This window comes from Calonectris borealis, chromosome 2 (assembly GCF_964195595.1).
Source record: "Calonectris borealis chromosome 2, bCalBor7.hap1.2, whole genome shotgun sequence".
NCBI classification, from domain to species: Eukaryota; Metazoa; Chordata; class Aves; order Procellariiformes; family Procellariidae; genus Calonectris; species Calonectris borealis.
This window is the reverse complement of record NC_134313.1, coordinates 13,622,207-13,646,975: the sequence shown is the minus strand read 5'-3', so window position 1 is coordinate 13,646,975 and position 24,769 is coordinate 13,622,207. Positions and strand designations below refer to the sequence as shown.

Sequence of the window (24,769 nt, the reverse complement as noted above, 5' to 3'; positions counted from 1 at the left end):
GTACCAGCATTCCTATTCACCTTTCATTTCAAAGTCTGTACAAGGCCAAATCCTGCACCAGGTTCTTACCCAGTATCTTTTTCGTGTTTTCTGCTAAGACTCTGGGTAAGGCCTCCGGGCTGGACTGAGCAGCACCACATGCAATTGGTCAGGAGAATACGGCATGAGCACAAAGCGCATGACCTTTCTGGCAGAGCGTTCGGGGAATGACTAATGCCGCTGGTGCCTTCAAGGTCAGGAGTTTGTGGGACCCCATGAGGGTTCCCCATGTGCTCTCTGCAGAGCAAGGTGGGTCCTTTCTGGGAAGGAAAGCACAAAACGTCCTGGGAAGTACCAAAGGTTGTTTAGAGAAGGTTAGAACAGGGGACACACTGGAGTGTAAGGCACCCGTGGTCAAAGAGTTTGTGTGGCAGTTTTCCCTTTGGTGTCCATGTGTCAGTCTCTGGATCATAGCAGTCCAAGGAATCCAAGTCCTCGATGACATTGTCCGCAGTGACACATCGTCCTCCTGTGACGTACAGCTTGTTCTTGATGACAGTGGCCCCGTGGTGCATTCGTCTGTCCTTCATGTCTGCACATTTAACAAACTTGTTGCCTTTTGTATCGTAAGCAATTATTCTCCGGGTGTACCCTAAATGCAAAGCCAGAGGTCGAAGAGACAGATGGGAATTAGAGCTTATGGCCAGCAGAAAGAATGATATTTCCTGCTAGTCTTCAATAAAACCTATTATACTGGTACATAATTTGGCAGAATTAAGATATCTAAGCTGGGAAGTGATGATGTGTCACAAGAATGCCTGTCTGTCTACCTTCCCTTCCTGTTTGTCCTCACCCTGTCTCATAGCACCTTGGCAGCGAGGCTCAACAAGCACCATAAAACCCATCAGATCAGGCAAGCAACTTGTCAAACACAGTTGGAGCTTGCAGTTTTCTGCATCTGCCTTCAAACGTCCCAAAGTATTTATTTTCACCCAACAGACTCCTAGAGCTTCACTTGGAAATACAGAAACCAATGGCACATGGGAAGGGAGCAACAATGCTTTGTTGGGTTGGAGTCATAGCTGTCCACTGAATGAAGCTGGATACTCAACAGCACAGTGCCACCAGTGCTCGCTCCACTCCCAAAGCCCTCGGCTGCTGGCCACCATGCCTGTGACCCAATGGACAGCTCTTCCACTAAGGGGTGATGTAGCCTCGCATCTGCTGAGAGGTAAGGGCTGGTACCAGGGCCTTTGCCCTGGAGCAATGGAGGTGTGGAAGCTTGGTACCTAGCAGTACCTTGCCCATGTATCTCTGTAGATAATCAAGAGTGCCCATGGCAAACAAACTGCTTTGGGCCATGTTTTGCAAGTCTTGAAGCCACTTTCCCTAACAAAAATCAAGGCCTGTCTTGCTTAGGCCAGCCCACTCTCCTTTGTTATGGTGTGACCAGTCATGCAAAGAGGACCTGAAATGTGATGAAAGCTATTTTTAAGAGAAAATGTTATTTTTGTGGGTTTTACTGTTGTTGATAAACTAAGAGTGTTTGGCCAATGTTTTGGCATGGAAGCTGATAAATAAAACCTGACCATGGTGAATCTCTCTACTTTCAAGCAAAATGAAAGATATTTAAAGTTAACATGAATTTCTGTGGCTTTTGTTAGATAAATAAAAAATAAATTGAGAACTTATGCTCATCAGCAGCAGACTTGGGTCAATACAGGCCCTTCAAATTAACGCATTTGAAGATAAGAGAGTTGAAAATACTGTATTTTGGGCACTGTGGTCTGAGGTCAGGGTAATCTGCCACACAGGAACCTGATAGTCTTGGACCTTTTGACTCAGCTCTCCCCTATTCTCACTGCAAAGGGTAGCAGTGGCCTCCCGCCGAGAGATGACACCACGTTTGAGTTCTGTGTGATTTGGGTTCAGTCCTCTGCTCTGCTAAAGCTTCCCTATGTCTCATTTTCCCTTAAATAATCTAACACATGCTTCCTCGTGCCAGCCTGAGGCCAGGGGAGCTGCATTAAGGACTGTAGAGTGCCAAACTACCAATGACGTGTGATCCATCAAAGTGCCACGGGCAAAGGCTGATCCTCAGGTTGAAAAAGAGACTGAGAAGTTTCCCCTCTCCGAGTGTTTCACGCCCCTCTGAGGACATTTCACAATTACCCCCAGGAGGCAGCTACAGGACCGATCAACCCCTCATAGCCCTATAGCCCACCCATCCCAAAAAGCTGTCCATGGCCTTGTGTGACCGTGCTCTCCACCCTTCCAAGAGGAGCAGTCAGGAAGGGCCAGGCTGTGAGTCAGCAGGGGAGGAGCAGGACCCCCCTGCCCTTGGCTTCCTCCCTTCTTCTGCAGAACTGTAACTTGCATTGGCTTTTCCTCAGTTTCCCCCCACCCAGGTCCTGCTACTTGGAGTAAGAAGGTGCCTCGCGGAGAACTTGTCCCCACTTCCATGGCCATAAGACACCATGAGAGACGTGTATGGAGGGTGGACACCCTCCTCCTTTCCTTCCCAAGCTCCACATGCTTTCTCAGGGAGCACCCCAAGCAGGAAGGCTGTGAAATGCCGCAGGAGCTGGGCAGGGGGAGGCAGGAGGGAGGGTGAAACAGAGCCCTTACCACCTACGATGATAATCTGGTCTCCAATCACGACAGCTGGTGCACAGACATTCTTCACCACTCTGGTCTCCATCCGAAACCATGTATTCCTGGAGACATGGTAAACCTGACAAATAAATAAAGATACACATGCAGCTGTTTATGTTGCATTTTAACTGGCAATTGTAATTACAGAGGAACTTATGGCTTTTATTTTGTCCTAATGAATACAATCCCCTGGCTTGAACTGCTGGAAATCTGAGAATTTACCCACTTTTTTCCCTAATATGTCCCCTTGGAAAGCGTTCTAATTCTCCAGGCGTGTCTGCTCAGGAGATGCTAGCACACGCACTAAGGCAGAGTGTATCTGCCATATGCAAGCTTCTCGGCTGTAAATCTTCGCGTGGCCATTAAATCACTGTAACTCCTGGATAATGATCTCCCAAAGTGCAAGCCATTTCATTTCATTTTCCAATTATTCTGTGTATTTCTGCCTTAGCTCTAGTAATTTCCTGGGCAAACAAACCTCAACTTCACCCAGCTCTGCTGGCAGCCACCATGTTTGCCCAGCTGCTATATTTGTGCTGGTGGCTGGTATGCACTCAGATTGGCAAAGGGACTTGTTGATGGGACTTAGAGTGGTATCTAAGTCATCAATTTATGTGAGAAAAAAAGCTGTTGCCAGATGATGATCATTCAGTCATCTGTATCTGGGCAACGCAAACTTTTATGTCACATCATCTGCTTCTTAATATAGCAAATATCTCCAGGACATCTCCCCACTAACTGATAAATACATTTCCTTCCCCCTGATAATCAAGTAGCGTTATCACTGTAAAGAAGTATTGCTCGTGTGCCAGCTGCCGTCTTAGCCTTTAATGATCCTTCTTAGTTAAAACACCTAAGCCAGTGAAAAACACTCATGTAACACTACAATGTTGCTAAAGCATCAAATCAGATAAGAAAGGATTTAGTGTATTTTTTCCTCCTAATAGAGTGTAACCGCTGAAAGCAGGCAGAGAGCCAGCAACATGTGGCAGGAGCCACATTTTTAACACAACTGTTTATATGAAATAACTGTCAGTTTAAGTCCTGGCCCTTTGATGAGTGAGAATCTAATCGCTCTAATGATCATGAATCTTTGCTTTTGCTGCGAGCGAGCAGGTGCGTGGCTGAGACCCCAGCTCGGCCGCCAAGTGGAAAGCACTGATTTCGGTGAGATTGGCTACAGGCATGAAGCCGGGCAGGGAGGTCGGCCACTGCCTGCCATAGCATCGCCTGCAGCAGCCCTGGCCCCAGTGCCCACCAGCGGCAGAGCTGACACCCAAAGAAGTACCTCGGGGCTTGTGCCTGGAAAACACTCAACGGGTAAAATGAAAGAGTTGCAATGCTCCTTGCAGACAAGACTTCCCTGAAGCCATGTGTCAACTCATCCCGCCTCTTGCTGCAGCTCACAATGAAGTTTTCTGGGGGGTTTGATTTCCTCAGGAGGCTGATGAACTGCTGAATACCTTAGATGAAACTGCCTACGACAAGCAGGACTGACCATTACCTGGATCAGCCGGACAGGGTTTTGCATAATGTCTTCTCCCCCAAAGAGGTACACCCTCTGATCTTTGGCAGCAACAGCAGGGTGAAGGACGGCAACAGGCATGTTTGCCATGCTCTCACAGGTGTTGTAGACGCTATCATATCTTTCCACAGAATTCAGGATTTCCTGGTTTTTGCCAATTCCACCAAATGATAAAATGTAATTTTTATATGCCAAGCTTCTGTGGGAGTAACGTGGAACTAACATGTGCTCAACCAATCTCCACTGATTGAGTTTGAGGGAGTAAACGTAAATATTATCACTGACGGGGCTTTTCTTATTGCTAACAGGCATCCCTCCGAGCACATAAATATTGCTGTGTAAGCTCACTGCAGAGGCTTTGTACAGGCGCATGGGAAGTTTGGCCAGGCTTAGCCATTGGTTTGTCTTGTCATCATAGAGCAGGACATCCCTTGTCGTCTGCTGACTGTCCTTCCTGCCACCAGTGATGATGAGGAACTCTTGGTTGGAGTACCTGCGAGGAACATGCAGCATGGGCTTGATGTCAGGCGCGTTGGTGCTGTACAAGGAAAACATATGTCTCCGGGCTGACTCAAGGATGCTCCTGCAAGTGGGCGAGGACTGAACGAGGGAGTCATTGGCGATGAAGTGGAAGAGGAAAGTTGGATGGACGTACTGAAGCCGGACCTTCTTGAACAACTCTTGGATGTAGCCTTGTCTTGCCTGGAGGTCATGTCGGATCCAGACCATCAGTGTCTCAAAGACCTGCTCCTCCTCCCCACAGAGCTCATCGTCCCCAAGGTAATCGATGAGCTCCAAGGGACAAAGGTCCTTCAGGTCCTCAGATGAGGCCACCTCAGGAAAGTACTTCAAAGCCATAGCCTTGGCTTTCTTATTCAAGCTTTGGCAATTCAAGACTTTTGCCAGTCTGATCATGCTCAGACAGTTGTCAGGAGTCAGCTTGTCTTGGAGGTAGGCAGAGCAGGCCTCAAACAGCTTAGCGTACTGCAGCATGGAGGCCGTCTCCAACAGGCACAGGACATTCTCAGTGGATATAAGAATCTCCCCTGTGTAAACGTAAAGGATAATCTGATCCAAAATCCCGGCGTTGATGCCCTTCAGGATGACTTTAGCCTGGCGACTCTCTCTGAAGTCGTTACAGAACATCGCCTTGAAGTATGGGCTACTGGAAGCCAGCACGTTTCGGTGGCAGGGGATTTCAAAGCCCTCGGAGCAGAGGGTAACATCAGTCAGCATCCCGCTCTGCCGCAGAGCATTCAGCTGCCTCAGCAGTTCGGAGGAGAAGTCCTGGTCTTTGAAGAGAAACTCCTCAGTGGATCCCTCTTCCATAGCAAAACAGGAGAGAGATGAATTCTGGACTTGGCAGAAAAAACCAAATTCTTAGCAGCTTTTATTGAAATATCCAGCTCCAAGGGAACAAATTGGGACTTTGATGTTGCTCTAAATATCCGTTCACTGTTATGCATAAAAATGGAACACGGGTTAAGCACAGTGGGAAAATAATAAAGAAGCTAAAAGGTCGCTAAGACCCTTTAAAATTTTCATAAAGTTATCAGATAGGTTGCAGCTCTGAGGTCAGCACTGCCTGTGTCCCTGGCAAGAAGCAAAAGCACTGAAGTTATCTCACTGATTTGGGATGAAAGCTGGACGGCTGAAACAATTGGTTTGTTCATTTTAATCACGTTGAATAAATGCACTTAGACATTTATTCACTGTTTTAAAGTATTAGCAGTTTAGTAGCTTGCGCCTCTTTCCCCTAGAGTTAGTCACTCCCAAAGAATGTAAATCTGGCAGAGCTGAACTCTGCAGCAGGGCAAACGGAACCCTAGAGACTGGGAATCTTCATTAAAATGGTTATTTATTAACTCTGCTTAGCTGTGTTTTTTTTTTATGTTAATCAGACACACAATGACTAAATTAATGCCAGGCAGAACAATATGATGAGTATCTATTGTCATGGCTAACTGCTCAACCTGCAGGGGTAGGGTAGAAACGTTTACCTTCTGTTGTCCTTCACTGCATGCACTTACTCTCTGTCGTTTATTCTCTGCTGAGATTTTCCATAGCTAGAGCCTGGATAAAAACCTATAAACCCACAGGACGTTTCTTTCAGTAGGTAAGTGATTCATAGAGGGTGATTTCTGGATGTGTTTATTCTGAAGTCACTTTTGCCGCTGTCAGGAGCTGTGCGCAGGAGCGGCGAGGCGGTGGGGCATTGTATACATTCCAGCGCTAAGAATAGGCACACACGGGCTTCTCGCTGTTATCACATGTGACGCCGCCGTTGCCTTTTGCAATGACCTGGCCGGTACTGAGCATGCCGGAGTGGTGTTTTTCTGGCAAATGTTTACATATAATAAATAGACACGGAGAGGAAAGTTCACTTATAAAAGTCCTGGCTGTCCGTTTGGAAACAGTGGCCGGACCCTGTCCTAAAGTGCCTGGGAACTCTAGAAGCCTGTAAACAGTCTGCAATGCCTCGCGCTAGGTAATGCACTGTCACTGTAGTTTCATGGAGAAAGAGGGAGAGAGAAGGGCTTCCAGGGACCCCGGTGGGACGGACCGTGTCTCCACCTTATGGAGAGATCTGGGGAGTGTCGGCCTGTTGCAACCTGGTGGGAGATGCTGATGCACCAGGACCCCTGCGCCCAGGACTGCTCCAAGGTGGGCAGGGAGAGCCCAGCTACCTCTGCCAAGCAGAGAGTGAAGTTCACTCTTGGAGCAGTTTATCTTTATGATGCTGCTTGATATTTCATATAGAAAATATCAGGTTGTGGCCTTTTGTGTAAGGACCTCAGCTCTCTGATACCCTTAGCAAAGAACTTCTCGAGCAGTGGCTTGAGGAAGCTCAGCGTTACGGGTGGGAGGACTGGAGCGGGTTGCTGAAGCGAGTGCAGCAAGCTGGAAACCAGGGTCCCAGGGTGGCATGTCCCGGGGTGGCACTTAGCTCCCCAGGGCAGACACCTCGATGGGGTCCCTAACTGCAGATGCCTGGACATGAACATGGTGTCCAAGCTCCTTTTGCAGCCAGTGAGGTCTAGTCGATACAACTGAGTCTGCCGAGTTATTCAGGTCACTAGTAAGTACCACCTGTATTTGGGCAGGTGAACAGTCCTCCAGGCACTGCTAGGTCTCCACAGGTGCTGCCTCAATCACATGTAGGTGTCTCTATACCTCCCATGCAGGTATCTGCAATGATGAGCCTAAATCCATCCCCAGGGCTGGGATCGGTCGAGCGCCTCGTGCCAGTGGAGGATCCTCCACCACCCCTGCTGGTCCCCAGCCGGGGTCCCCAGCAGGTCCAGTGTGATGTGTCCCAGCTTGGTGCCAATTTCCTGGGTGTTTCAAGACAAACGGCATCGGCTGCCCATGCCTGGGTAACTGGGTAACTGGACTGGGCCCCTCATCTGTGCTGAAATTCCTCCCTTTGTTCTGGGATGGGATTGAATCCAAAATGTTGTTTCTAAGCATCGCTCCCACAGGGAAACACAAGGTTAAAGCAAAACTCCTTCTCATATTTTCAAAGCCAAAGCTCACGGGTGAGTCATGTCTGCATCTAGTCACAGCGAGGCAGATGAGCGAAAATCGTTGGGAGCCACAGCGCCCTTATGTCAACTCCCGTGCCGCGCTGGTGTTTGCAGCCCTCCATATGTTCCTGCCCCCGCGCCCGTGGCCCAGCGGACTGCAGGGATGGGGGCAGCCTGTTCTTCTAAAAACAGCAGCTTTGCATCACGGGTCATGCCGTACGTGGCCTTTCCCAGAGACTTTTCAATGCAGCTTAATAACGTGGTGAAATGCCTGAAGGCTAGCAAAACCCTGAAGGCCCAGGCCCGTGTAAAGACAGGGTGGAGTCGGGCTGGCACAGCTTTTTGGAGGCTGTGGCATCTTCCCTTCCCGCACAATCTGTGCGTGTGTGTGCACACGCGTGTGAACAGCCAGGCGAGGGAGGGAGGGGAAGGGCGGGAGCCACTGGATTGACTCCTGCAGATGAGTCACTTTGAGGGTAAACATGGCAATGTGCAGCCTTTTCCCTCTCCTCGAGCAAAGAGATGACCCAGAGGATGATGTTGGGGTGCTGGGGAAAATGCGCCCTCCCCTCCCCGCTCCCCGCGCCGCTGCCTCACCAGCTGGCCATGATCTTGCTATAAATATTTAGAGTGGCATTAAAAACCCAAAGGAGAATTTCTCTCTCCTCGTCCAGAGAACATTAGCTACCCAAACAAAACACCCTCTTGCTTTCTTTCTTGCTCTGTATGTATATGCTCTCGTTGCGGTCCGTTTTGATGATTGATTTAGCTTTATATCTCTGTTCTGGCTCTGACTCTTTCCTGCCTGTTTAGTTCTGCCTCTTCCTGGCAGTGGCTGTGGATTATTTTTTTAACCCTTAAAGAAACACATGATGCTATCTGCCTTCACTAACGACACTGTTTTATGGGGTCGGGGAAGGGTAGGTGGGATGTTCTTCTGCTTTAGATACTGATAAATGTGGCATTTATTTAGAAGATTCCAGGCTCGAGGGCTGTGCACGGTTATGCAAACTCCTGCTAACCCAGAGTACAGCGTGTGCTGTTTAAATAGCTTATTGCTCTTGGGGGGGGTTGCTGCTCCCTGCTGAGTCCCCACACAGGTCCCTATCAATTTGGGGCCAAGGCTCCCGAGCAATGAAGCTGCTGGTGCCTGCTTTACAACTCTCTCTTCTTTCTTTCCCAGAGATTATGGTTTCAGACACATCTCCAACCAAGTGGGCACATCAGCACTGCTTAGTTAGGATTTCCTTTATAAATAAACTAGAAATCATTTTTCACGGCATACCCTAGAACAGTATGTCCCATATGGCCCCTACTGCTGCAGCATGACCCCTGGTGAGAAGGAAGAGCTGTTTCTTCCGTGGGACAGTGTAATTTGTCTGAGAAAGTCTGTTTCTGAAGGAGTTCTTGAGGCAGGTTTCCTAGGTTGGCATGCTATTGACCCAACCAGCTCTGAGCGGTCTTTTTTGGAAGGACAGGTTACTGCGTTAACCACGGGAGTGGGATGTTGCACCGGTAATGGGCTGGTCCAAACACCATGTGCAAGTGGGAAAGTGGGCTCGTTCGCAGGTTATGTGACCCAGCAGCACTGTGGGACGTGATGCTGCAGGTCCCCCATAGCCCCTGAGGGAGACTGGAGCCATTGGGGGCTGTTAAAACAGCGACCTTCTGCAACCGCTGCTGTATGAACTCCATCAATGGCCAGTTTCTAGAAGATGGAAATGTCTACCAAAGAATGACCGCTTTGCTGCAATGCTGTACACTCACCCTGCTCCTTCTGCTCTCTCTTCTTACGTCTTTAAGATTGATCAGTTTTGGAATTAAGATGGTTGAACCTTTCATCTGACCCAGAGCAGCTCTTCCTATGTTTTAATGTAGTGGGATGATGAAATGTCTATTATCATGCACTAAGCAACAGAGCGGAAAAAAGCTGTAATCTAATCAGCCAGGAGACAGGTGCACAGAGAAGATTGGTGATGTCAGACAACTTCTAAAATTCATACACTGATCCTGTTACAATTCAGGTGAAAATGAACAAATATGGATAAGGAGAAAGGACTGTTCAAGGCAAAGACTTCACTGAGCTTATTCAGTGTTACGTGTGCTGCCTCAATGACTACCAGCCCCCACAATTATCAAGAGAGAGATCATCCCTTTCCCCACATTTGCAGTCTAAATAGACAGGGGGACAAGAAAAAACATTCCTTATTATGGTCTTTATAAAATGGGGAGAAGTAACAAAACCCAGGATTAACATTCCTCATTGTAAAAAGAGACAATTACAGGGATCGTAATTAATCAGATGCCATGAGTTGGAGAGGATGGGAAGATGCCCCAAGCAGCAGCGGTGGCTGGCTGGGGCGACAGCCTTCAGCCCAGGCTGGGAGAGCAGCCAGCACTGCCTGGGATGCTGCGTGCCCTGGCGATGTGGAGCCTGGTCGGTGGGCCCTGACCAGGGTAAGATGGGCACCTGACACCATTTTGCTTATTATAAGCTGGCGGGGAGAGAAATACGGGAGCAGAAAGGAAGACTAAAGTGTTGGGGAATTATTAGATTTATGTATGGCATATTTACACATGCATGTAAATGTATATAATTAATATGTGCATTGAAAGAGCAAAGATACGTCTATACTAGCAAATGACTATGAAGAGATAGCATGGACCTTTCTACTCAACACGTATGTCTGTATCTCACCCAGCTGATAACACCACCAGGAGACCTAACTCCACATGTGATGTCTGGGCCAGACCTGGGAAGGAAATGTTTCCCCACACCCAGCACCCGGTTTTGGACTCATCTTGATACTCCCCACTGAAGCAGCCTCCCCGAGTCCTGTCCAAGCTCAGCCGGAGCCCAGTGTGGTTTTACTATTTGCTTCACTGGATGGGGAAAACAGCCCTTTGACCCTGTCCTCTAGTTCCCTGGTTGACATCTCAGGTTCACTGAAGGCAATGAAACTCCCCAAGCTAGCAAGTAGCGGAGAAGACATTGAAAAGTAAACAGAATCCAGTGTGAATATGGGAATTGATGGACAATCGTATGTAACAATAAGATGAAGTCCTTCGTGTTACTTCAGGCAACAGAAATACAATGACTATTCCACATGGCACTGCCAGGTATGGTCTCCTGCTCACAAACTACCTAATTCTCCTAGAGTCACGGGAAGATTGGGTTGGGGATCCCCTGGGAGCTCACCTAGTGCAACCTCCTGCTCACAGCAGGGCTAACTTCAGAGTTAGGTCAGGTTGCTCAGGGACTTGTCCAGTTGAGTTTTTGAGATCTTGAAAGATGGAGATTTCACAACCTGTCTGGACAACCTGCTGCAGTCCTGAACCACTCTCCTGATAAAGATTTTTTTCTGCATATCCAATAGGAATTTCCTTTGTTGCAACTTGTGAATGCTGCCCCTTGCCCACAGAGAAGTCTGCTAACTTCCTTCTGCTGATACTAGTTGCCAACTATCTGGTCTTCTTCCTATTCTTTAAGTTCAGATACCCTTATGATCCTTCTCTCTCGTTCCTCTGTAACTATTGCATTACTCATTTTGTATTCATCTGCTCAGGAAACATGATTTCCCTGAGTGCCCTATGACCACGGCTGTCGTTCACATTGGTATGATACTTAATTTTGAACTACAGTTTAGTTTAAGACTTGATCGAATCTGGGTTTGGTTCTGATTTTGTAGGTGAAGTAACAGACTACATCTGTAGACTCTGGTCCTGAAATCTGAACTTGAATTTTAAACCCCTGACCTAAACTTTTGTTAAAGAGGCATAGGGACAAGTTTTACTCTTACAGCATTGGAGACACAGAGCAACTTCACAAGCGTCACTGCCATCGCTGTATGTATTGTGTACAGATAGAGAGATACAGCATGTAATTCAATAATGACTTTGGCCCAGTATGTGTGGGTGTGAAGATGTGTGGGCTCCTGGCTTGGTTTCAGGCCAATCTCTAATTAAAGAGTGAAAGATTAAGATGAAAGCAATTGTGCTCTTCCTTCTTTAGTCAGAATGACCTACTAGCGTTAATTAAAACAGTCTTCAGGCAAAAATAAATTTGGCTGCCAAAGTTATGCGCTTCACATTAAATAAGGACATAGCTGGGTTTAAAGTGTGCTGAGCTTCTAGAGGTTTCACAGAAACCACTCATATAGCTTTGGGCACTGTTGTTGAAGTATTTTAAAACAAATCCTTTGCCTAAACCAGCTCCTTCATGTGCATTTCAGACACCCGCTGGTTTTTTCTTCAAACTACATCATTTGAGAATGGGTACCTGCCAGCTTATCTTGGACTGAACATACAGTGTGACCTCCGGAGGATAAAATATCATCAGGAACACTGGACACCTAAGTAGATTATTCATCTCTCCTTTCTATAGTCTCTGGTTACAAGAGCCCCATGGCAACAGCAACAAGAAGATACGCAGATCCTGCACTGCTCTGCTCTTCCTAGGTCTGAACATTGAAATGCCTTTGATAAAGGCAAATCCAGAATCACATGGTTCATTTCAGGTTCAGGATCTGCCCCTGATATTTTTATAGAATATAAAAATGTTGCTAGAAATGTTGCGAAAGGAGGATCAGGCCTCTAAAACGTTGGAACATCCTGTTACACCTGTGTGACACAGACCATCATTCTTAAAAGCCCTCCATCTTTCCCATCTCCCATTTATTTTGCCCCATCTTTACAGACTATAAATAGACGGCCAGGTACTACTGCTGTGACATTGATACAAGCAGGGAGAAACAGGTCCAGTGCTTCAGAAATACTATTTTCAATGGGAATTAGACCATCAGCCATCATACCTCAGAAGATCTAGGTCTGAAAGACCCTTCCCCTTGCAGAGCGGTACACTCAAAAGGGGGAAGAGGCCAGACACAGAGAAACGCTCACAAGCCCATCTCCTTGACCCAGACTCTTCTCTCTCTCTTCTTATTTGTCGGGCCCTGTCATGTTATTTTTCATCTACATCTTCTCACACACGATTACAGGATTTCAGGGTAATTCAGGGAGGAAGGGACCTCCAGTGGTCTCTAGTTCAACCTCCTGCACAAAGCAGGGTGAGCCATGAGATCAGACCAGGTTGCTCAGGGTTTTATCCAGTCAGATCTTGGAAACCTCCGAGATTCCAAGGATGGAGACCATGCAGCTGTCTTGAGGCCGATGTCTGCCTCTGTGGGAACAGCATTTCCCTGCCTGACAGATCCACCTCACAAAGCCCCATCTCTTCCCCAGCTAGGCTCCTGCACCATATCCCAGGAGGTGGTGCCGATGGGGACTGCAAGTCCTTATCTCCTTCATGGGATTACTTAGGAGGTGAGAGGACAACCCACAGACAGGGAAATCACTCCAACCTTCCCCGTTGATAGCAGGATTTTAATCAGGGCCTGACTTAAATAATTAATTCACAGCCCTTGGGTTGTTTAAAGAGCTGTGATAATGGGCTGAGGCAGAAATTACTATCCATTTTCTCTTGGCAGGACTGTAACGGCATGACATGGCACCCGTCGAATTGGGGAAAGAACAGAGATAATCTTCAGAATGAGAGAAAGATAGAAAATCTACCCAGAAGAAACAATGACAGAAGATTCCTCCATATATGCAAACACAAAGACGTCAATTTAGATTTAGTTTTTTTAACATGTCTTTATTGCTTAAGGACATTTGGCGAGATAGCCATAACATAAACCTCACGTCCAGCATTACTTGGCAACACATTTCCCAGCTGGAAAGAAAATAAATTGGATTTTTTTCTTTGTGCTAATGCCACATTTTTTGGATGTTATTTTGGAAACTAATCAAGAGGTGGCTGCTCAGCATGCCTCTTCATTCTTGATGGCTTTTTAGTGCAAAATAGCCAGCAGCAACTTTCTGAAGTCCCCAGAGGTATCAGATCGGACAGCTTCTGCTAACGACTTCTTGTACATTTCCCGGAATCTCTCCTTTATTGCTGGCAGGTCGCTCTGAGGAGACACCAAGAGCCTCTTTAGAAGAGTGAGACGTGCTTTGAGTAATATGCCCTGCCCCTACCAGGACCCCTGGGCCCTGATCCAAGGTCCACTGCAGCCGGTGGAAGGAGGAGAGGAGAAAGCAGGAGGTCTAAAAATCTTGGAGGACCTTCAGCTTAACATTCGGATTTGAGGTAAGCCCATGTCAGATGGTGTGGTGAGGGGACGCTAGCTGCAAAGAGGGGTATGGGCCTGTGTGGAGACCTGCGCCGGGGCTGCCAGGGGCACCTCTGCCTGGCGCTCAATGGTGACATGCAGGCACAGCCTTGGTAGCGGACAAACTCACACAGGTCGCTGCGAGCTTCTGAGGCCACGCTGTGGTGGCAAGCAGGGAAAGAGGCACTTCCAGGAGTATGGCTAAAAGAGAGTTTTGTTCCACCCACAAAAGTAATTTTCTTGTTACTATGGGGTGGGGGGCAGAATTAAACACTGTGTCTCGAGCTTTCCTGTGAAAAGGCACCCGTTGGCACGGGTCTGATCTGTATCACTGGAGGTTTTAAACGTTATGATGATTGGACTGTGTCTCAACAGAGAGACTACCCTGGAGCCTAATTTCTCACACTGCCGATCATTGAGAAATACGCTCTCCTCGTCCCTGTGAACGGCTCCTCCTCTGTGTCAAGACTGAAACGGCCCTGGGGTTACAACCTACATAGCTTACAAGGAAGGAAGACTTAAAGGCTGTGTTTAAGATCTCAAATGTCTTGTGCAGTTTTGTGCTTTTTAAAATTACAATTATCTCCTTTGGCTCTTTATTTTTCTTCCCTCCTCCCCATCTGTTTTTCCCAGCTGGAATCAGAGAGAATTGGCAACGTATCTTTATACGCAATTCTCAATTTGGGAACTGCTGCTTTATCATTACTTAACTAGGAATTTACTTCTACACATCCTATCGGGGCCAGACCTCCCCATGGGTTAGTTTTAACCAGGTACAGTTGACTCCACTTGAAATTGCCTGCATGCTTTCTGGTTTAGTTCTTCTGAAAACAGAAATAGATGCAATATCAAAATTAGGGTTGCCTGGGTACAAAAGCAGAGTGTGACCACTGATGTCATCGGGCTGAAGTGGGTTGGCTGAGCACATGATCTACCAGGACTCATTCCATACCCTCTACATTTGTATTTCTCCCAGAGCTGATGAGAGGTATTACAGGTCGCAGGGTACCCTACCTCAGCCCTGGTCACAAGGATGCGAATCAAGGTCTCTTCATCAGTCCCACATCCTTTCATCGACTTGTGCAGAAGCGTAGCGAAGTAACCCGGGCAGTCTTTGGCACAGCTGACTAGAGAAGACAGTAAGAGGCTTCATTATTCTCGTCTATGTACACTTTGTGATACATCTTCAATGAGAAGGAAATAAATAAGGAAGAAATAAAGGAAACTCTCTAGGGTTTATGCTCAGACATATGAGCTGGTAGGGCTTTCATTCTATGACTGGTCCCTTATCAGTATGCAAGGAGAAGTCTTGGAGTCTGCACGAGGACGTACATTTCTCCACAGGGAAAGCATTTTACATAGCGAGATGATCAACACTGAGTACCCTGCCATTCCACAGTGAAAATGAAATGAATGAGGGGCATTTGACCCTCTGGAGTTCCTCTTGCCCATCTATTCTTGGGGTAGCTGCTCACTCCACAGCTCACAGGGGCAAGATTTGGAAGAGCCCAGATGCAGATGGATAACAGCAATACCAGTAAGCTAACCAGAGCCAGGGCACAGGCTTAAATACAGGTCACAGTCATCCACAATGATAAATTGCTGTCAAGGCCCATGTATATTTTTGTGGTGGCTGGCTAGCACACTTGCGATGATGCCCAAGCATCCACTGGAAGCTATCAACAGCCATGGCCTCAGGGGCAGCTTGAAGGTGGCCACCCTGTGTTAGAAGGCAAATAATTTAGCCGCGTGGAGTGGAGCTGTGTCTGGCAAGTTTTATTTCTAAAACCAAGGGGTCCAAATCACTACTGAAAACTGGCTCTTCTTTTCCTGGCAGATATGTCCGCTCAGTTCAGGGCTATCTCGATGTCTGTTGCCATCTGACAACAACCAATGTCAGATGACAGCAAGAACTAGAAAAGAAAGCTCTTTTTTCTTTTTTTTTTACCAAGAGTGAGATAAGCCTTCTCCAGATCTCCAGATGTTTCACTTTTAATGGATTCTTCTATGTCCTTCCCACACACCTACGAGGACAACAAAAAGGAGCCATCAGAGCTGCTGTCTGTACATATCATCCCACTGCCATAAAACCAGCATCAGATTTAGGATCCAATGGCAAAAGACCAATTCAGATCCTTTAGAGCCTTTCCAAGGAAGTAATTCAAGGGCAAATGAAGTTCTCCTTTGGTGTAAGTGCTCAAGATCCACTGGCACCAAGAGAAGGTCTATGCGGCCAGGTAAGGCACAATGGTTAAGAGATGGACAACCTAAATCAAGCAGATACCTGATAACGTATCTGAGGGCTTCTAGGACAAAGAAGCTGCAGCTTCTTCCTGAGTCACCCCTAGTCAGGAGAAACTGTTTGAGCTTCCTCTAACCCCTCTATCAAAGGCTCTGGATGGCTCCCACACAAATAAGATAATTTTTGGAGCTTTACCAGCTCTGTGAAGTTTTGTCACTTATTGTCTTTGGCTTCCCAGGGAAAGTTTACAAGCACTGCAGTTGTTCCCGGGTTTTTGTATTATGCTGTAGGAAAGGGGAAAAACAGACCGCCACTTCAAAACAGAGTTTATCCCGACTTTTGTGAACTTTGTGAACCTCAAAGCCTTTACTTTGCTCTGTTTTGCCTATCAGGATGGCCCTGCATGGTTCAAGACTCTAGTGGACTTTTAGGTCAGAGCTGGGAGACCACGGGTACAAGGCAGGAAGGGGTACCTTCTGAGGATTTGGGCTTAAGTTCTGCAAACCCTCAAACTGGTTTAGATTTGGCCCTATTTATCTTTCCAAATGCAGAGAAGGACTGATGTTTGCATGGTTCTAATCTTGGCCCACTTCTACTTCAAATACAGCTAGGCAGGATGTGGTAGATCGGTTTGGGCAACCTGATCTGCTTGGCTTTAGGAATCAAAAAGCCAAGGTAGCTTGGCTATTGGAGCATTTAAATGAACCCCCAGGGTTTGGGCCACTCTGAGGGAGAGAGTATCAGTTAGTGACTGGTTTTGTTCTCCTGCCAGCAACAAACCAAAACTTGGATTAGGCTGCAAACATTTTTCCAACTACGGGTTCCTTATTTTGCTGACACTGAAATATGGCCTTGATTGGAATTTTTTTCATCTTCAGTGCCTAGGGTTACAGTTTTCTGATGAACTCAGAGTCATCCTAGGGAAGTTCAGGACTGTGAGCCAGAGGCTGGAGCGGGGACCCTGTCCTGCGAATAAATGTCTCTGCTGAGCTTCCACCTCACTGCCAGGAGAAGGACCTTGCATCTTCCATTGCTTTGACTTTCACAGGTCATTTCCAGGTGAGAGGTCTCAGTGAAGGTCAGTTCCAGGTCCAGGCATGAGTAAAATGTCCCTGGTGGGTGACACAGGGAGAAGTACCAGACAGCCGGGATCCTGCTACCTACTTTGCCTTATGCTTGGAGACAGAGAATAATGCAGCAAAGTTCCTGCACAGGCTGCCAGAGAGGAAGAGGCTGGAGATGTGCCTCTGCCCAGCCAATATGAGCGTGTGAAGCAGGGGGATCAGGATGAGAGACCTTGTCAGGCTCTGCTTTGCAGAAGGAGAGGAAAAGACCAGAAAAGCAAAACCGGGCTTCAGGGCAGGAGTTGGTGAACCTGTCCCTTTGCTGGTCCTCCTGCAGGAGTGGGGACACCCACTGTTGTGCAGCTGCGAGAAGGAAACGACATCGTGACATTTATTTGGCTGGATGTTGTGTGGGTTATGAAGGGGAATAGGTTCTTCACTGGCAGAAGATACAGCTTTTATCCCCTATGTGTCCTTCCATAAGATCAGGATCCAGTCATATAGAAATGTTTTTCCAAGATTCTTAAAGCATTCAGAAGTTTTGAAATGGCAAATATGTCGTTGTAGGGTCTGCAAACTACATGTCAGGCCCCACGCAACCCACATCGCAGAAGAGGTTAACTCACCTTTTCATAGGCTTGAAAAGTAGCTCTCAGCTGATTATAGCTTCTCTTTGCTAAGACCACATTAAAAGCCAGCTCCTCTGTTCCCCAGCGGCCTTCTCCTGCCTTAAAGATTGCATGTTATTTTTTTGAAGCACTTGTTTATTCACAGTAGAGACAAAAAGGCAGCCAGAGCCCTTGATCCACCAAGCTCCAGCCTGTGCCCCCCTCGCTCATCTCCTTACACTGCCATTGCCCCTGTACTTGGTGTCTTTAGTCACCCCCGAGGCAGCCCTTGCTGCACAGCACGGGGAAACGGGGATTCTTCCACAACTGCACTTACTTTATACAGATCTGTGGCATCTTGCTCAGCGAGCTCTGCATTGACCTGTTGGGTCTCATCTCGGTTTGCCTACAGGAAAGGACATGACAATAAAAAAAATAGACCAAGTGCTGGTGACATTTCGTAGTGGAAGGGAAGATTGTCAGCTAGTGGCCCTCACGAATATTTTGGTTACGGTTTTGCTGCCATCTGCTGACAATGCCTAGTAATGGGGCATGGTGGAACTTGGTGGTACAGTTTTGAACGGTCTGTTCAGGTTCACCACAGCCCTGGTTTTGCTGACTTTAGAGGTAGGGTTTATCTCCCAGTTTTATCTGTGTGCTGGGACCCTTATGAGACTGGAACTCTGGTGCAGGAAGGGACTATCGGGGCTGGGCAGCTGCACAGCGTAGACCATACCCTGGGGATGCTCCCCTGCGGCAGGGTGGCCTGCTGGCCCCCCTTGTCCCCAGACTCCTTGCCATCCCATGGGTGTTCCTGCTCCCTCCCCCAGCCAGCACGTGTCCGGAGCAGAAAACAAAATCAGAGGAAAACCTGATCTGAGTTTGGAGTTAGCCTTGCTTTGAGGAGGGCCAGACCAGAGGAGCTCCAGAGGTCCCTTCCCACCTGCCTTGTTCTTTGGTTCTGCTTTCTGCCATTTTTTGCCGGTATTCTTCCACTGGTTGGAAGTGGTAGTGTGCGTGGCCAGATGTTGGGGTGGGAATGGGGCTGACGTGCAGACAGAGCTGGGGCAGGACTGAGGGAGGGCTCGGCTGCTGGGTATATACAGCACCCTGGGCTCCAACTGCAAAGGTTCTTAGGAAAGCAGCTGGTGTATTCATCATCCAGCTACTGCAAAAAGGTTCCCAGTACCTGCAGTGAAGTGCTGATGGTTTTCGTGGTGCTGGATATGCCCTGATAACTGCAAAATATTTTCCTGACTAACCTATATACTCTGAGCACTCACTAACACTGTAATTCCTGGTAGAAATTATGAAGGACTAATCTATGAAAATAATCTAGGAATAATATGTATTTGTCACTCCTGAAAATATACCCCAGCAGGTTGAAGAGAGATGCACCCGTGCTTTCCAAAATGGGAGTCTAATTGTGGTGTATTTAGCAATGTGACTGTTAGGTCTTTAAAGCTTCTTCTGTTTATTGAATCTTTTCATTTTTAAGGGGTGTCTGCTCAGGCTGGCCACCACATTGCATTCCTAGGCATGATCCTACTCTTCTTAGTTGTACTGTGTCTTTATGGAGGTGTTAATTTTTTTTCAAGCCTGTCAAGAGTTCAAGGAGCATCTGGATGACGCTCTTAGTCATATGGTTTAGTTTTAGGTAGTCCTGCGAGGAGCAGGGAGTTGGACTCGATGATCCTTTTTTTTGTGAATGGAAAATTAACAGCCATCTCTTTCTTACTTTTTCTGTATCTATCTGAACTGTAAATTCCTCAGTTGAGATGGAAATCAGAATTTCATAGAATCATAGAATCATAGAATCATAAAGGTTGGAAAAGACCTCTAAGATCATCCAGTCCAACCGTCAACCCAACACCACCATGCCCACTAAACCATGTCCCTAAGGGCCTCATCTACATGTCTTTTAAATACCTCCAGGGATGGTGACTCAACCACTTCCCTGGGCAGCCTGTTCCAAGGCCTGACCACTCTTTCAGTAAAGAAATTTTTCCTAATGTCCAATCTAAACCTCCCTTGGCACAACTTGAGGCCATTTCTTCTCGTCCTATCGCTTGTTATTTGGGCTTGTTTCAGGCCAAATTCAGCATAATATAGCCATGACCTTGAGTGGGTATTCTAGCCATTACTGTGGTATAAATAGTAATAAAACAATGCTGTTGTCTTTAAATTATTGGAATTTATAAAATTACTTCAGATTCTGTGTAACTCCTTCAGTTATATTAAAAAGCTATAAATATAGAAGGCTCTTATCCTGAAGAATGCCTTTTGCTTATTATAATTACCTCATTATTGTATTACATATCATAATTACATAATTATAAATACCAGCTAATACTTATTATGATTATCCAGGGTAGAGAGGATAGAGAAAAGGAAATATCTCTATCAGGTAGATGCATAAGAGGAAAGCCCCCAGCCTTACCTCTAGCACAGCGAGTAATAGCTTCTGTAGGTAGCCACTTGTGTCACTTTTAACATCAGACTCTAGATCCCTACCAAAGACTGTGGAGAAAAAAAATCTGTGAGGGTTCACCTAGTGATAAAGGCTTTAAATGAAGGTGTTTGAAAGACAATACTACTTACGTCGTTTGTATGCCTCCTTTATGTTTACAATTTCCTAGGCAAATAAATCAAATAAATAAATAAGCAAATTAATAAATAAATAAGGAAAAAGTATTTATAAATAAAAAAAAATTAAAAATATTTAATTAATTAATAAATAAATAAGCAAACAAAGCCCCAGCAAGTCAGTACCATGCCCGTGTTGCTTGAGGCGTAGCAGGCGTGGAGGCAGGAGAAGCTGAGTTCCCATTCCCTGCCCACGCTGGGCCTCACTGCAGTGCAGAGACACAACTCAAACCCAGCCCGGTTCAGGACAGCATTTCGGGGGATATCTGACTGGTGCAGCATCCCTCTGGTTTCACTTGCGTTTAGGCATAAGCTAAAGGGCTTTTTGAAGAGGATCGCGTTCCCGTACCTGGTGGAAGCCACCTCTGAACGGTCAGAGCAGTGCCAAGCTGCCTTTAACAGGCACCCGGGGATTTCTCTATCATCGGTGTTACCTCTGTGCCACCCATGGGAGATATGAGTCGGACCAAGGAAGAAATTTGAATTATATTGCTTTTAACTCCTGCAAGACTTTCAGCCCCGGTATTACAGCTGCAAGCACTGACAACAGGCATTTCAGCCGCAGAACCTGGTCTGATCCCTCCTCCTCCTTCCAGGGAGATGCTCTTGGCGAGCTCTTTGCCCTGCTACCTAAGGAAGGTCACGCACGGCGTCCCAACCTTATTGTTTCGTGTGCAGAGAATCTCGATCAGCAGCGACTCATTTGTCCCAGCGCCTTTCATTGCCTTCCGAAGCTCTCGGGCCTCGTACTCGCAGGGCAGGTCCAGCAGAGCCAGCACAGCCTTTTCGAAATTCCCACTCAGGTCTCCCTTCAGGACCTCTTCCAAATCCTGCAGAGATAGTCGGAAGAGTTAGCACAAAAGCTGAGGTGGGATTAGAGGGCTTCTTCATTTGTTTCAGGGAATTTCATGATTTCAAAGCTTCTTCAGTACCAAAAAGGGACAAAACCATAAAAAAGCCTTTAAATATGTGGACTTTTTTTTTGCAAAATAAATTCCCTAAAAATCTTTGTTTCAGATTGAATGAAATGATTGTCCCATCTTCAAATGTTGGTATCAGTCCAGTTTTGACTCTTACTTGTTTAATTAAATGCAAACTAGTGTTTTTAAAAACTTAACAGAAGACTTTACTCTGAAACACAATGCAGAAACTTCCTGCTTTGAAAGAGCTGCAACAGAAGATATCAAACTTACCAAAGTTTCAGTTTTAGTTAAAATTGACTTTTACTGGAAAAAGCATCAAATTTCTACAAAGTGCTTTGGTGCCAAGCAATCAGCCTTTTTTCCACAAAAAAAAAAAAAAAATCAACCTTCTGTGATATGATCTAGTTAATTCAAAATTTAGTAAGACCCCGGAGGAGAACTAGCTAGTGGATGTACGCTGAGAAGGACGCCTACTGATGATTTATTTGAAGCCCTATCTGCAGTTAACGTTTCCTGTAGTATGGGAAGTACTTGACAAGTTCAGAACAACGAACGAGAAGCCTGGCTCTGAATCTATTGTTCTTAAATACCCTCTTACACAATCACAAGTGAACTCTCAATCTATTCGAGTCAAAGGCTGACGTCGGTGGTGGAGCAGTTTCAACGCGCGCACCATGAGCAGCAGGACAGTGAAATGGCACAACTTGCGGCTCCTTCCCGAGAGGTTCAGGCTGCCCAGGCAGGCGAGAAGGCTTGCTACCTGCTGATGTAACCGGGATGTCTCATGGCATTTGCTCCTTTCTAATGCCTATTTCTATTAATCCTCATTATAGAACTAAATCTATAGTATTTATGTAACCAAAATCTTTATCATGCTTGCTGTAAGTTTTACATATAGAAGGCTTTCAGGTTCAGTGCTGCCTGTCTTATTAACATTGACTAATGACTAATGAGCAAGCAGACTTTAAGAAAATACCCATTTAATAATAAGCTCTGCAGGATCCAGCTGTTTACCTAAATAACATATTGGAAGCTTTATTTTTCTTACACACAAAATCATTAAGGCACTCTGTGTTTCCTCCTCCAGAAATCAAGTGCCCAATGAGACTTTTCAGTTTTGCAACGTGTATCCTACTTCATCACTGGAAGAAATCAATACTTCTTCTATTAAACTTAACAAAAATATAATGATGTAAGATCAAACTGTTCCTCTGAATTTGCATCTGGTCTGAGAGAGATTCTGACTTAAAATTTCCCTTTTACATTAATTCCTTTTTCTGAATGTGCTGAAGATGAACACAAGTTGAAATATTTTTTATTTCAGTTATTAATTATTTTCTAGCTCTCCCAACTTTGATTAAAATGCTCTGATCTGGTTAAGGCTGAATTCAAGAAGACTCTGAGGCCTAAGATTAGAAATATAATCGGTATTTTAGGAGATAAAATAAATTGCTGAATCAGAAACTAACTGGTGTCCACCTTAAACCCACTGTGCCCTTGCTATTTCCAAAAGCAGAGGCCTGTAAGCTCTATTTCTAGCAGGCAGGCTGTTTGGAACAGAGAGGCCATTTATTTCAAAATACCTTGCTATACAGAGCCTTGTACTTCTGTTTTATTTGTTGTCTCTGCTCTGATGTTCGACTTGACAAGACTTCAATAATTTTCTTTTCATCAGTTCCTGAAAAAGAAGTTGTGCATAGGAATTATTTAATCAGGAATCTAAAGCAGAGGAAAGAAAACATGATCTCTAAAGAGAAAAAAATTGCTATACATATATCCCCACTGGTGCCAACTTTAGGATTTGTAGCATCTATGATCCTTTTGAGGATATATTTAACTGTAGTCAGCTACAATGTTCAGATCATAAAAGTTCACCATCCCGTGCCGCTCATATTTTATCAGGGAAATTGAGTCTTCTGTTTGAGAAGGTCGGACACTGCTCCTAAAATCAGGGTTATGCCAGTGCCTTTGGGCTGACATACACATTTTTGGTGGCAATGCTTGTAGTCCCAAGGGATCAGCCACCAGATCCAGTTCATTAAGCACGCGAACGCTTGTGCCTGCACAACAGAACAAACGGCGTGGGGCGAGAGGCCGGGGTAGGCGAGGATGTGTTTAAATCAGCTTCATTAACCCACAGCCTGAATGTACAGCCTGTACAAAATGGGTCGTGCTTTGCGCTAAATGGAGTCAGGAAGAGGAGCAGGAACAGGCCTTCATGGCCTGAGTCTGTGCTGATGAGTTTTGCTTGGCAAAAGTGAGAGTGAAGAGGGAGCACGGGGTGCCCCGGTGACGGGCACCACGGCAGCTGCATCTCCCGGGAACCCACGGGGGAACCGAACACCCCTCCAGGAGAGAGACCTCGGGCAGCTTTGAGCTGTAACTTATGCAAAGGATGGAAGCGGTTTACTAAAGGCAATGACCTTGTTCTTGTACTTTTCTTGCCCTCAGCCATATAAACAGATGTTTACAGATGTTTGCACTAAACAAAGCTGCTGGAAGGCATTTGTTATGTTTGTGGCTAAAGGGACAGAACCGCAGTGATGTTACTTGGATACCCGAAAGACACACTTGAGTAGCTACTGCATTAACACACGTGTCCTGGTGCACTTCCATCTCAGGGCCAGCAGCTTGCCTCAGGCATTATCTCTTCAAGACAGGTTTTGAAATGGAGAATGTGTTTCAGGAGGGACCTATGACCCTGCATATGATGGAGACTGCCAAAATGCCCATAGCATATAAAGGGTTTAGATGGCTGATCAAAGGCATCAAGCCGTATGCCAGGTCTGCTGATGCATGCGCGTCACGCTGGTGGACACTGCCCCATGCTCTCCTTGTGGTCTTCCATCTGTTGTATCCACCTACTGGGCTTTGTGCCGTGCCTCATCGCAGGCTCTAGGGAGCAGGGACCAACAAGGGTTTCTGAGGAGCTACCAGTACAAACGATAAAAATACAAATGATATCGGCATTCAGCAGCAGCTGATGCATTTTCATCCCTGCATATCACCACCAGGTACATACAGGACAATCTTGTCCAGTTCTTCCTGCTTAGAACCAAGACGGGAGGCATGGTCCAATTTCAGAAGAAAAAGCACCGCTATCTGACAATGTGGGGTTAAACTCAGTAGGACAGTCCCCTGGGGAATTGCCTTGAGGGGGCTCAGTTGATAGGGCAAGAACAATTCCTAAAATTCAGGCGCTTAACTAGCTGATCTTGAATGTCAGTGCTACGCCAGGAAAAAATGCTTAAATACATGTTTGCTGTGCAGATGCCTGGAGTGGATTAATAACTTATTGCTCTGATGTGCTGCTTGGCTGTTCTTCCTCTGCTGGACATCATCACCTCCACGGACCCGAGGATCCCATGAACACTGTGCATTCCTCATTCACATCAGTGCACGGTTAGCCAGTTTACTTTAAACTACCTTA

General features: G+C 46.3%; 2 protein-coding genes across 3 annotated transcripts in view; both read right to left on the bottom strand.

Moving 5' to 3' along the window:
• Positions 1-344: 344 nt before the first annotated feature.
• Positions 345-5,497, bottom strand: KLHL38 (kelch like family member 38). The gene is made up of 3 exons (XM_075144563.1): positions 4,139-5,497; positions 2,608-2,713; positions 345-631 (listed from the first exon to the last, which is right to left on the bottom strand). The coding sequence occupies exons 1-3, from the start codon at positions 5,486-5,488 to the stop codon at positions 345-347; spliced, it is 1,743 nt and encodes a 580-aa protein (XP_075000664.1). The 5' UTR covers positions 5,489-5,497.
• Positions 5,498-13,330: 7,833 nt separating this feature from the next.
• The window catches only part of ANXA13 (annexin A13), a 29,272-nt gene continuing 17,833 nt past the window's right edge, over positions 13,331-24,769 (bottom strand). Inside the window, exons 3-11 of one of the 2 annotated variants that reach the window (XM_075144562.1) lie at positions 22,923-23,017; positions 21,076-21,246; positions 20,372-20,405; positions 20,211-20,290; positions 18,108-18,176; positions 17,789-17,890; positions 15,805-15,880; positions 14,871-14,983; positions 13,331-13,655 (exon numbers count right to left, since the gene is read on the bottom strand). In XM_075144562.1, the coding sequence (XP_075000663.1) occupies positions 13,536-13,655; positions 14,871-14,983; positions 15,805-15,880; positions 17,789-17,890; positions 18,108-18,176; positions 20,211-20,290; positions 20,372-20,405; positions 21,076-21,246; positions 22,923-23,017 (860 nt within the window). In that variant the 3' untranslated portion in view covers positions 13,331-13,535. The remainder of the gene's footprint in view (positions 13,656-14,870; positions 14,984-15,804; positions 15,881-17,788; positions 17,891-18,107; positions 18,177-20,210; positions 20,291-20,371; positions 20,406-21,075; positions 21,247-22,922; positions 23,018-24,769) is intronic. The other variant, XM_075144561.1, reaches the window with a different exon arrangement.